General features: G+C 38.2%; 1 protein-coding gene across 3 annotated transcripts in view; it reads left to right on the plus strand.

The window, feature by feature from the left end:
* The window catches only part of LOC136862098 (torsin-1B), a 223522-nt gene that overhangs the window by 130614 nt on the left and 80176 nt on the right, over nt 1-12732 (plus strand). For all 3 annotated transcript variants that reach the window (XM_068225565.1, XM_067138862.2, XM_068225566.1), the window contains exon 3: nt 2395-2546. In XM_068225565.1, the coding sequence (XP_068081666.1) occupies nt 2395-2546 (152 nt within the window). The remainder of the gene's footprint in view (nt 1-2394; nt 2547-12732) is intronic.

Here is a 12732-nt window from a genome sequence, read left to right on the forward strand (position 1 = left end):
TAGAGCTCATCTGGTTGTACCAGCACCACATCCAGAATATTCTTCCCTCTCTTTGGTTCCATCGCTTTCTGAATCAGCTGCCTTACCCATATAAACTTATTTGCCATTTGTTGGTCATGCTTCCTGTCGTTCACATTACCTTCCGAACTGACATTCGGTAAATTGAGATCACCCGCTACAATCGCGTTCCTTCCCATATCGTTTCCCACATAGCTCATTATCTTATCAAATAATTCTGAATCAGTGTCAGTGCTATCCTTTCTCGGTCTGTACACTCCAAAGACGTCACTGTGTGAACTGTATTTTAGTATGGTTTTATTTTAAGGTGGATTGTCTTCTTTTCTTGAATTTTTACCCAAATGATGAATTATTCAAACCTTAGCTGATATAAATTATCAATGTATTGTAGTTATTATAGTGCATTGGCACTGCCGGTGGCTCCAAGTAGCCTACGCAGTGGCCTCCATGGTATGCACTAGCCATGTGTCTTGGTGGGTGTGCTAAGTACCAACTGATGAGCCCAACTTAGCACACAGGGGTGAAACGCTGGCATCCAGGAATGCGTTAGCTGGAAAATTTATAGTGTCCAATAATGGACCATTTATATTGGTATTATAAATTTACTCATTCGGGACAAATATTTCAGGTTCCCTATGGGAATCAACATCTATATCAAATTATTCTTTCACCAGAATGAATATCCCCCCTCCTACCATTCCTATCCTATCTCTACGATTCACACTCCAGTTCCATGAGAATATTTCTGCATCCATTATATCATTTCTCAGCCATGATTCAACTCCTATTACAATATCTGGTAAGTATATATCTATTAAATTACTTAATTATATTGTTTTCCTTACAATACTTCTACGGTTGTGCACTAACATTTTTATGTCTTCCCTACTTGATGTCCAGTTCCCTGTACCCTTATCAACGCTCCCTAGGCCACCCCATTTCCCTGAATGTACCTCCCAATCACCCTTCTAAACAAATTTCCTAACTTATATGTACCACTGCGGTTTAAGTGAAGGCCGCCTGAGCGCAGATCCATATCTCCTACCCACTCCATAATCTCATTTAAATCCCCCAACACCTTCCAGTCAGTATACCTCCTACACAGTATTCCACTGATAACAGTCACCGCTTCCTTAAACTTCACCTGTGCTGCATTTACTAGGTCGCACAGATCCCCAACTATGTTGGTACTTGTACCTGCTTGTCTTACGTTGTTAGTACCAGGAATGGTGATCTTTGGGGTAAGCACATTAACGAGGTTGTATTAAAGAAAGAATACAGATCTCTTCATATGGCTGTGAAGGTATTTAGGGGTTGTTGTAAGGATGTAAAGGAGAGGGCATGTCGTTCTCTGAATAAGACCCCAGTCGATGGAGAGATGGTGTGGAATGACATTAATAAACAAATAAGATGTAGTGGAGCTTTTAAAAGCAGGATAGATCATAATAGGAAGAAAAACTTGGAATTCATAATATGAAGATAAAGTTGGAATTGTAGAGGACAAATTTGGGCAAATATTCATTTATAGGATGATGAGTAAGGGATTGGAATAATTTATCAGGGGAATAGTTTGATAAATTTCCGAGTTCTTTGAAAACATTTAAGAAGAGGCAAGGTTGACAATCAATTGGGAATCTGCCACGTGCCAACAGCCCTAAATACAGATCGTTCATGATTGATTGATCCAGCCGTTCATTTGTCCAGTTTATCTAGTAATCCAGCCTCTTTCTTTTCCTCCTGATATACTGTGTTGAAATATTTGTTTTTTGGATGAGATTACAAGGAAACGTCTTCAAAACATCCCTTCACATAAAGAAATAAATTACAATTGACAGTTCGAGATTACAATGTGTAGGCTACATTCCTTTCCTAAAAAACAGTGTGCAAAGATATGTTTATTCCAGGTGTTTGTAAGTGGGTTGTAAGTGTTCTGTATTGAAGTGTGTGTTTTTGACTTATTCCCTACATATTACTGCTAGGTACATAACATACAGTATTAAACAAATATAAAACAAGTTGAGTATGTACAGTATCTCTCATTCTTCTATAAAATCTTATAAATTCCAGTAATTTTTCTTTTCCCGTAAACTGGCAGTCTTCTGGTCCCGAGAGGCCCGGACTGCTGAGATTGTGCTAATCATGTATAATAATTGGTCTCTCTCTCTCTCTCTCACACTTCTGGAGTAAGTGCTAGCACAGTGTGTTGGCATTTACAGATTCTTCAATGTAAGAGGCTCATTGCGGTAGATTTATTGGCAGAGTAAAGAGAATACTTCCAGCTTTTCAGCCTCTCTGAAGGCCAAGAACATTAAATGTGTAGCTTTCATTATTTTATTATGTTGATTTCCTTGTAATATATTGTCTGTTTACTTTCAGCTGAATTTGATAAGATGGATTCAAGGCAACGTCAGCCAGTGCGAATATTCTGTATTTGTTTTCGATGAAGTTGATAAAATACCCCCTAAAGTGCTTGATGCTGTGAAACCTTTCATTGATTATCATGAGGATATATATGGTGTAGATTTCAGGTAAATATCAATCTTGTGCCAATAAATTATTTCTCAATAGTATAGTTGAACAGTAATCTAATCTATAAAACTGAAGTGGTCAAATTTTGTGCTCTCTGTCCATTTCATTGTAACCCATAAATTACTGAGGGTATATAATTGTAATTTTGTATTACATGTGTTACCTATTTAATGACTGGTTACAGTATATGTCAGCGGTAGTCATTGGAAAGATAGCATGCAGTAAAAGAATATAGTGGAGACAGGGCAAGTTGGCCATGCGGTTATGGGTGCGCAGCTGTGAGCTTGCATCCGGGAGATAGTGTGTTCGAACCCCACTGTCAGCAGCCCTGAAGATGGTTTTCTGTGGTTTTCCATTTTCACACCAGGCAAGATATGCACTCTGTGCATGCATACACTTTCTGCTTACCTAGCCCATATGTTCCTTTGTCCACATATATGGTTTCCGTGGTTGGATCTTATATTCATTTAAGTCTCATATACCTTCTAAGCACCGAATTTTGAAATATAAAAAAAGGTACAGTCCAATGTTCTTTTAGTTCTGCTGATTCTTCACTCGCTGTTGTAATCATCTGTTGTACTACCATTGTCAAAGTGCACACTTTACAGTACATTGTGTACTTCTTGCAAATGTACTTTTGACAAGTTGCGCACATAGAACTCGTTTTCCTATTCTGCCACCAGGTAGGTCTGCAGAAACTACATCGTCCAGGTGCACCTATTGCTTTATGTGATGATTTTTGCCTGTCAGGAATGCTAGCAAGCTGTCAGATTTACACTTTCAGTTGCTGTGGCAGGCTTTCGACTGTAGCTCTAGCTTTCAGAAAATGCAAAGTTCTTTTGAGAGAGTCTTGAGAAATGTGCACCTGTTCATTTTTTACTCTGTGTTTGCCTGAAATATTATGTAACTATTGATGCCGCCTATATTCATCATTCCAGAAAAGAGAACTAATGGCCATAGTCTTGTCTTTCTTCCGACAGCTTGTGTTGCTTTCATCTCTTGGAGGGATTCAACAGTACCTATCATTTTGTTATAGCATGCGAGAATTACTGACTTTTCATGGTCACCAGTTTCCACATCAATCACTTCTGTACGATGCATTATGGAAAGCACAATTACAAGTCTGTTCTGCTTCAGAATATAGGAGATTAGTGTCTTCTTCAAATCCTAAAAGACTGCTTTTCTCCACGTGATTTTTAATCTGAAGAAATATGGGTGGAATTTCTCTTTTGTTCTTCTGCAGCATTCCAACAAGTGTCAACCAATGCTGCTGGAGAAATTGGTTATATAACGGTACAGAACTGTACCAATTGTCTACTGTTGCATTGCGCACTGTACCTGATATTAGGGTTATCAACCTGAGAACCACACCGTGTGGGCTATTATCAACTTCAAATGGCCCTGCAGTTTGTTTTCTGACGCAAACTTCCATTTTGAAAGCATAAAAATTTCTTGCATCGGTGATGGCAAACGCTTACAAGCGATATATTGCTGGCTTAGATTTTATGTACTCCCTGAACCCACACTCCCTCTAAATGGCTCTAACATCTCATTTATTGTCACATACTCTCCAACGGCAGTTAGAATTGAACTGCTCTAATATTTTTCTTATTGAGGACAATTTATCTTGTTCCTGCCTCTGTTGTCTGTCATTGACATTGTCAAATCAAAGCACCTGCAGTAAGAATTGGAGCCACCTGAAAGACATTGTTGTCTGAAAGAATTCCACGCCTATAAAATCCTTGGCATACAAATCATTGAGGTTTTGGTGTGTAAATTTCAACACTCCTGCCATATACAAAAGTCCAAATATTGCCTTTACTTTGTTGTAACTTGTATTTTAACAATCTATTTCATGCTGAAAATTAGCTTTTTGCTTTTCAGTCCAAATATCAGTGCAGGAAATGATTTTACAGACTATAAATCTCATGTTAGATCCGTATTGATGGTTGAACTTCTTACACAATTGTACAAAATTATGTTGATTATCCTCATAGTCAATACTACAATATTTAATTATTTCATCTTAATTAGATGTAAATACTACAATATTTAATTATTTTAATTATTTCATCTGAATTAGATGTAAATATTGTAGTATTGACTAGAAGGATACAACATAATTTTGTATAATTTTGTAAAGAGGAAACAATTTTGTTGATCATGGCATGAAAGAAGAACATACTCCAAGCTTCTGATGGGCTAGTGGCATTATGTGTGATTTCCTTCACACCAGGTGGTTCTGTAACAATATTATCACATTTCTTGGTGGTAATTGCATGTACTGAGAAAAAATACTCTGCATATCTGATAGCCAGTCCCTTCCTCACCAGACTTTTCACTTTGGAAGAAATAATCACTATCACACAAATATTTCTTCGTCTTCAGAAGATTCTTTATTTTCCTGTGGAAACTCATCTTCTTCTACTTCCAGTAACATTCTTCTAATATGCTCTTCTTCATGTGCACCCATTTTATGTTACCATGGAGACCTTCAAAAATATAAAAAGAATAGAAATCGGAGTGTGGTCTGTGATTCTCGAGTAAAATAATGAAATTTAACAAAATTTTAGAAAAATAACTGTATAATCCATGAAATTTGAATGTTAGGCACTAGGAAACACACAGGTAATACTTACCTCAAGATGTTAAGGAGGAAACACAAAAGAAAAACAGAATCACACTCGGTAATTACAATGATAACAGCAGGAGATGCAGTAGTTGCAACTTGTCTCGCACGGAAATTGAGACATTGTTGGTGCAATACTACAATATACACACACTTTTGTTACCAACAAACATTCCGTAATTGAAAGTAGCCAGTCCGCGTTATCAATAATGAGTGTGGGGAAAGATGAGACATTATGTCGTTCATTTATATCACCTTATTTCGCTGTTGTTAGCACCACCCGGGGAACACGTGCAGGGCAATCAATAGGTAAAATCCTGCGGATGTGAGCAACGGTCAAAGGTGATTGCCCTTCTTAAACCTGGAGAGTCGGAGCAGAGACCTGAAAACTACCATCCAGTAGCACTTCTTAGTTGCATGTATAAACTCTTGGAATGAATACTCCTCATTAGGATAGTACCACTCATTGAAGCTAATCCCTCCAGAACAGGCTGGTTTCAGAAGAAATCGTAGCTGTACTGCTCAAGTTTTGGCTCTTACCACTCGCATCGAGGCAAACTTCCAAAATAAGTTAAAATCAACAGCTGTCTTTATTGACCTGACAAGTGCATATGATAACTGTCTGGCGACATGGTCTAATTCTTAAAGTGCTGGAAGTAATTCCCTGCTTGGAAATTGCAAACCTAATTTCCAACATGCTCTGTGAGAGAGAGTTTGTAGTATTCCTAGATGATTCTAAAAGTCACAAAAGAAAATTAAATAACGGTCTGCCACAGGGATCAGTATTTGGCCCCAGTTCTCTTCAACCTCTACATCCATGACTTACCATTAACCACAGCTACTAAGTTCATCTATACAGACAGCATTACACTGGTAGCTGAAAGCAGAAATTTTGAGGATGGAGAAGGCATTCTTTCAGCAGACTTGAACGAAATGTCAACATTCTTCAAGCCTTGGTGATTGATCCCAAGTGCTTCTAAGACCGGGGTTTCATGTTTCCATCCCAGCAACCGACTCGGAAACTACGAGCCATCAGTTTTCTTCCTTGGTGAAAAACTTATTAAGTACAACCCATTCTCAAAATATCTAGAACTCACCCTGGACAAAACTGTGAGATACAGAGAACATCTTACCAAGCTCTCTCACAAAATTGCTACAAGGAATAACATCCTGCACAAGCTTTGTGGCAGTTCCTGGGGAGCTTTGGCTGACTGCTTACAATTAACGGGTATCAGTCTTGTCTACTCTGCAGTGGAATACTGTGCCCCGGTATGGATGGGAAGTGGACAGTTGCATAAGTGGATACTAAGCTGAATGATACCATGTGCTATATAACTGGTACTGTAAAGTCAACACCTCGCCACTGGTTGGCCGTACTTAGTCATATCCCACCACCCCACCTGAGGAGAAAGGAAGCTCTGCTAAGAGAAGCAAGGAAGATCGGGTCATCTCCCTCATTACCAGTTCACCAGGAATTTTGTTACCCATCGCCACGACGACTTCGATCTAGGAGACCAGCAAATGTACTGGCCGGCTGACTCTTGAGGGATAATTTTAATCTAAACCAGAGCTGGCGAGATGAGTGGTCAAATTCAACATCTGGAACTAATGCTCATGAGCTAAATCCAACTCAGAAAATTAAGGGATTTGACCTCCCATGAAAAATATGGTGTCTCCTCAACAGACTGAGAACTGGGCATGGATGCTGCAATTTCTCACACCATAAGTGGGGTGGATGGATTCTCCTATGTGTGAACGCAATGAAGAGGAGCAGACCATAGACCATGTCAGGCTGCTCTCTTCATGCCTACTCCGGAAGCCGCAGCGACCTGCGTTCCATCTTTCAGAAAGTGCTAGCTATAGTGTGGCTGAAAAACTTCGACTTGGACTTATGAATTTGTTGTTATAATCACGATTAAATAAAGTGGGGAAAGATACACAACATGGTGGGTATCTTTGCTACCTGCAAAGCTCATGAAAAGCAAAATATAACACACCTGGTCGAGAAGACCATTCTCGACTGTTTACAGGTTAGAGCCCTTAGAAAAAAAAACAGGGCTTCTCATATAAACTAAGACCGGACATACGGTGTTTGCACTCTGCGCTTTGGCAGTTGCCTCAGGCGAACTTATGTCATGCACGGCCGCCCTGCTTTAAGCGTGTACACAATCTTATAAAAGATTCTGGAAGTGTCGTCCTTTTTGGGTTATACAGGCATTGTATCTGGTAACCACATTCTGGCTGACGCAAGTGAGTTCTGCCCAAGGCCAACAAGAAAGACAGGCCTGGGCGTGCGCACAAACGAGTGAAGTCACATGACCCATCCAGTCTTTGATATAGATGTTGATTCCCATAGAGAACATAAAATATTTGTCCCGAATGAGTAAATTTATAATACCAATATAAATGGTCCGTTATTGGACATAAACAATTTTCCAGCTGACTCATTCCTGGTTGCCAGCGTTTTGCCCCCGTGTGCTAGGTTGGGCTCATCATTTGCTACCTAGCACACCCACTAAGACGCATGGCTAGTGCATTCCGTAGAGGCCACTGCGTAGACTACAGTGCCAATACACTATTGAGAGACTTTGCCTCATTACCAAAAATTAATGCCTGCTTGGCCATCAGATGATATAGATGTTGATTCCCATAGAGAACCTGAAATATTTGTCCCGAATGAGTAAATTTATAATACCAATATGAATGGTCCGTTATTGGACATTATAAATTTTCCAGCTAACTCATTCCTTCGAGACAAATATTTCAGGTTTCCTATGGGAATCAACATCTATATCATCTGATGGCCAAGCAGGCATCAATTTTTGGTAATGAGGCAAAGTCTCTCAATAGTGCATTGGCACTGCCGGTGGCTCCAAGTAGCCTACACAGTGGCCTCTACGGTATGTACTAGCCATGCATCTTGGTGGGTGTGCTAGGTACTAACATGAGCTCAACCTAGCACACGGGGGGTGAAACGCTGGCAACCAGGAATGATTTAGCTGGAAAATTTATAATGTCCAATAACGGACCATTTATATTGGTATTATAAATTTACTCATTCGGGGCAAATATTTCAGGTTCTCTATGGAAATCAACATCTATATCATCTGATGGCCAAGCAGGCATCAGTTTTTGGTAATGAGGCAAAGTCTCAATAGTGCATTGGTACTGCCGGTGGCTCCAAGTAGTCTACGCAATGGCCTCCACACTATGCACTAGCCATGCATCTTGGTGGGTTTGCTAGGTACTAACTGATGAGCCCAATCTAGCACATGGGGGTGAAATGCTGGCAACCAGGAATGAGGTAGCTGGAAAATTTATATTGTCCAATAACGGACCATTTATATTGGTATCATCCAGTCTTTGTCGAACAACTGCACTTATTTGAAAGATCCTTTGATTTTCTCACATGAATAACCTAGCTTTTTTTATTTTACAAGCATTCGTACACTGTAACGGTAATCTCTGCATCTTACACAGCCAGCTACATCGCGAGTGACTGAAAAATAAGGAATCCTCATGAAAAATGGAGGGGAAATAAACGGCTTAATTTGAGGATTGAAAGGTATCTCTAGACATGTTTATTTTATTAAAATAATCAGTGCAATTTTTAGTGATTGGAAATTTTACTTTTTTAGTAATTTGACATATACTGATTAGAGTAATTAATTCAATTAATTTCATACAGTGCACTTCCTTCACATTTGTTACTGCATGAGAAAACAAAAAATAACTTACCAACTTACCCCGGTTTTCCATTGTCCTACTTCTTTCTTTGGTCCTACTGAAGGAATGCTCACTTCGTGAAATAACATTCTTTTGCTGTATTTGTTCATGTATATTTGCATGAGAACATTTAAGTTGAGTGCACTACAGTTGATGTTTCCGAGAGAGGAATGGGAGGTTTGGAGAAGGTAATAAATTATTACTTTTGAAAGTGGTAAAATAATTACTGCCAACAATCATTTCTGAAAAGCATAAATATCATAGGAGAAAGGTGCACCAAAATAAAGGAAACAAAGCAGAGTTGAGAACCAAAATCATACTCAGGAAGTTTGAAATATTTGATGATATTAGATATGAAACTCATGTTTTAATTTCATAACAATATATGAATTAAAAAATATTATGACACTGAATTTATTTCCCAACTCTGGTAACTGAGTCAGCATTCAATCTGAAATAAAACAAAGTTATTTGCTGTATATTTATTTACGTTCTAAATTTATACAGGGCCATTCCATATAAAGTTGATCATATAAAATTTGAAAATAAAAGTACATTTATTTAGAATTGCCACTCCTCACACCCCCTATTAAGTTGTTTTTTAAAATCGGGAGATCGTGGGTTCGAGCCCCACTGTTGGCAGCCCTGAAGATGGTTTTCCGTGGTTTCCCATTTTCACACCGGGCAAATGCCGGGGCTGTACCTTAATTAAGGCCACGGCCGCTTCCTTCCACTTCCTAGGCCTTTCCCGTCCCATCGTCACCATAAGACATATGTGTCGGTGCAACGTAAAGCAAATAGCAAAAAAGGAAAAAAAAAGTTGTCTTAAATTTCTTACCTTTCCTGTCAGCCTTACATCTTTTTCCATCATTTTCATTTTTTACAAAATTATTAGACATTATTTTACAACCACAGTTACTAGTATTTACAAGTTTTATGGCCACTTTGCAGGAACACAAACAAGATTCTTCAGAATCTATCACCATTCTAGCATTGCAGTCTTTGAGATACTTGGTCAGTATCTGTGAAGTCAGTTTCTTCAGAAGTCCCAGCTGATTCGTGTAAGATAAAAATTTGCCCTTAAAATTGTCAACTATGATCTGCATTACAAATGATACAACACAATTTGCAATTAAAGACAGTTCTGAGGGTAACATAAGCTTACCTCTGTCTAATGCCTGAATTAATTTGAACTCAGGTGGTATTTCAACATCCACAGTTTTCTTACTTTGCAGCCATGAAACACATAATTCACAGTTTTGTCGTATTTCATGCCCGACTACATGTCCTGCAATGTAACTTAAAATGGGAAGTACTTCTTCAGGTATACATTGTGTTTAAAATTCTGATTTCAAAACTGAACTGAATAGTGTAATGTCCACAGAGGTCTGTGGGTCATCACAGTATGGTAATAGTATTGTTAATGAAACATTTCCATTCTTGCCTGCTGACAACACTACAAACTTAAACCTGAGTTTTCTCTCGCTCTCAATTAACTGCAAGAATGATATGCAGTAGTTAGCTCCACTTAACTGTCTGTAGCATCTAAACCTTCCATCTAACACATCATTCTGAAACTTACTAAGTAATAACTAATCTACCTTATATGCAGAAAACATATACTGTATAAGAGGAATGAATGAATTAATCTACAGTTATAATGAATGCCTGAAAAGTTTCTGCAGAGAGGGATTCATTTGTAAACATGTTAATTCTCCATGTCTTTAATGATGACAAATTTAGTAAAAAGTGCAATTGAAAATCCCCACCCTGTCTAATTGGTTCTCTAAAATTGTCATTAAACCTTTTCCCTTCAAATGCACTTTTTACATTAGGTATCTTTCACCATGAACAAATAATGTGTAGAATCTGGCAAGTGCCCTCAAATCCTGAAAAAAAAATTCACTTTCTTTAGACACACACTCAAGTGCTGCAATATATATATATATATATATTTTGTTTTTTGATTGAGGTGGGATAAACTGCCCTATAAGATAAAGTATGTCCAAACTTTATAAGTGCATTCTTTTCATTTTGATACTGTGCTTCCAAATGTTTGAATTTGGCTTCAGAACTTCCTTCAAAATTATTGAAATCTGGAAATGTGAGGTAATTACTCACACTTCTTTTACTTATCCAGTTGTTCCCAACACATTTAATTATGTGCACAACATGGAATATAAAAAAAAAAGTTTCCTGTCACTATCACAGAGATGGGGAACTACAGATTTTAATTTCTGACTGACAGAAAAGTGCTCAAAAGCCTTCCTATAGATGCAGTTATTGTCAGAAACTGAAGGTATTGTGTAAGTGTGTACACGAGTGCTAAGAGATATCTCATCAGAACGAACAAATATGTATCCCATTTACTATACCTTTCACGCTCCAAATCATGCACATGCTTCTGAAATGTTTGTTATCTCACTTGAAAGATAATGAAATTACCTACACCATAAGTTCACACGTACACATATTTATGTTACATGTTACATATGCAAAAGTAACTTTCTTCTCAACAAAATTACTCATTGAATGTAATTGAAGTGATACTTGAATATTAAAATATATAATATGATCTTGTAGCAACGGACATACACAAGACAACATGAACCTTCGCCATATTGGAGACTGGCTTGATCACGTGATAACCCCGCACCAAGGCCTGTCTTTTTTGTTGGCCTTGGTTCTGCCACTGTAACGTTTCTGATTTCATTTGTAATGTTTTCTTTCAGTTCCTCCAATGTGTGAGGATTTGTTCTTGGGTTCACTAGGCTAGTTGGTGACAGTCCCAATGACAGTTGGAACAATGTACGTCATATCTATCACGCGACGTGTAAACATCACCATCACTTAAGTTTATTAATTGTCTGAAAGGATCATCTAATTCGCAGACAATATAGGCTGCAACAAGGACAAACTTCCACCTGATACAATCTAAAACTTTAAGAACTTAAAAAATAGATAAAACTTTAAATTAAACAGACAACAATAACAACTTTTAAAGTACCAAAAGTTTGTAAAATATAAATCAGTGTCACAATAAAAAATCCACAAAAATTGACCTGACACATTGACAGGTAATATAAATCCTAAAAGAAACGTTTCAAAAAAGTACCAGGCAACGCATGGAGCAATTTCATACCAAGACGCGTCATTTGACCTATTTATAATGAATGCTGCGGAGCAGCACGGGTATTCTTGTAGAAACCCCTACTTGTGCTAATTTTGTGAGTGATTTATTTGGTGACCATTCAAGATTCGCACTTCACCAGAAAATTGCTGAAATAATGCTTCGTGAACCCATCGAGCTAACTCGTACTTAAAATAACTTTTATGTATGAAAATAAGGTGTTGCAATGATAATTGTTTCACAATGTTAACAGCTGAGATTCAGAGTGGCAATAAATTCTTGCGAGGTCAAATGTGTGCACGCTGCTTGCAAGGTCAAGAACTATGCACACGCCTCCAATACTGCAGCTTATATATCGGAGAGCAAAAACGCTGCTTTCACAGTCTTAATTTATATGAGAGACCCTGTACATGTCATTCACCACCAGCTCAAAATTTGTGACAGCCACTACCCACTGTCCCCAGCTTCCTCCCCTGAGGAGTGACCCCTGTGAAATAATAACGGAAAATTCCTCAGAACCATCCCCTCTGCATACTAGACCTGCTTTCTCTCACTATTGCTGTGAGTGTTACATAATCATTGCGTTGTAGTTGTGTTTGATATGGAAGTTTCAACAAACAGTAACAGAAAGTCATGCACCCACTATCAAGGTTACATGTACAACATTAATAGGACCAAAGAAGTTGGTGCTGTTCAAGAC

Source organism: Anabrus simplex, chromosome 1 (assembly GCF_040414725.1).
Source record: "Anabrus simplex isolate iqAnaSimp1 chromosome 1, ASM4041472v1, whole genome shotgun sequence".
NCBI lineage: Eukaryota > Metazoa > Arthropoda > Insecta > Orthoptera > Tettigoniidae > Anabrus > Anabrus simplex.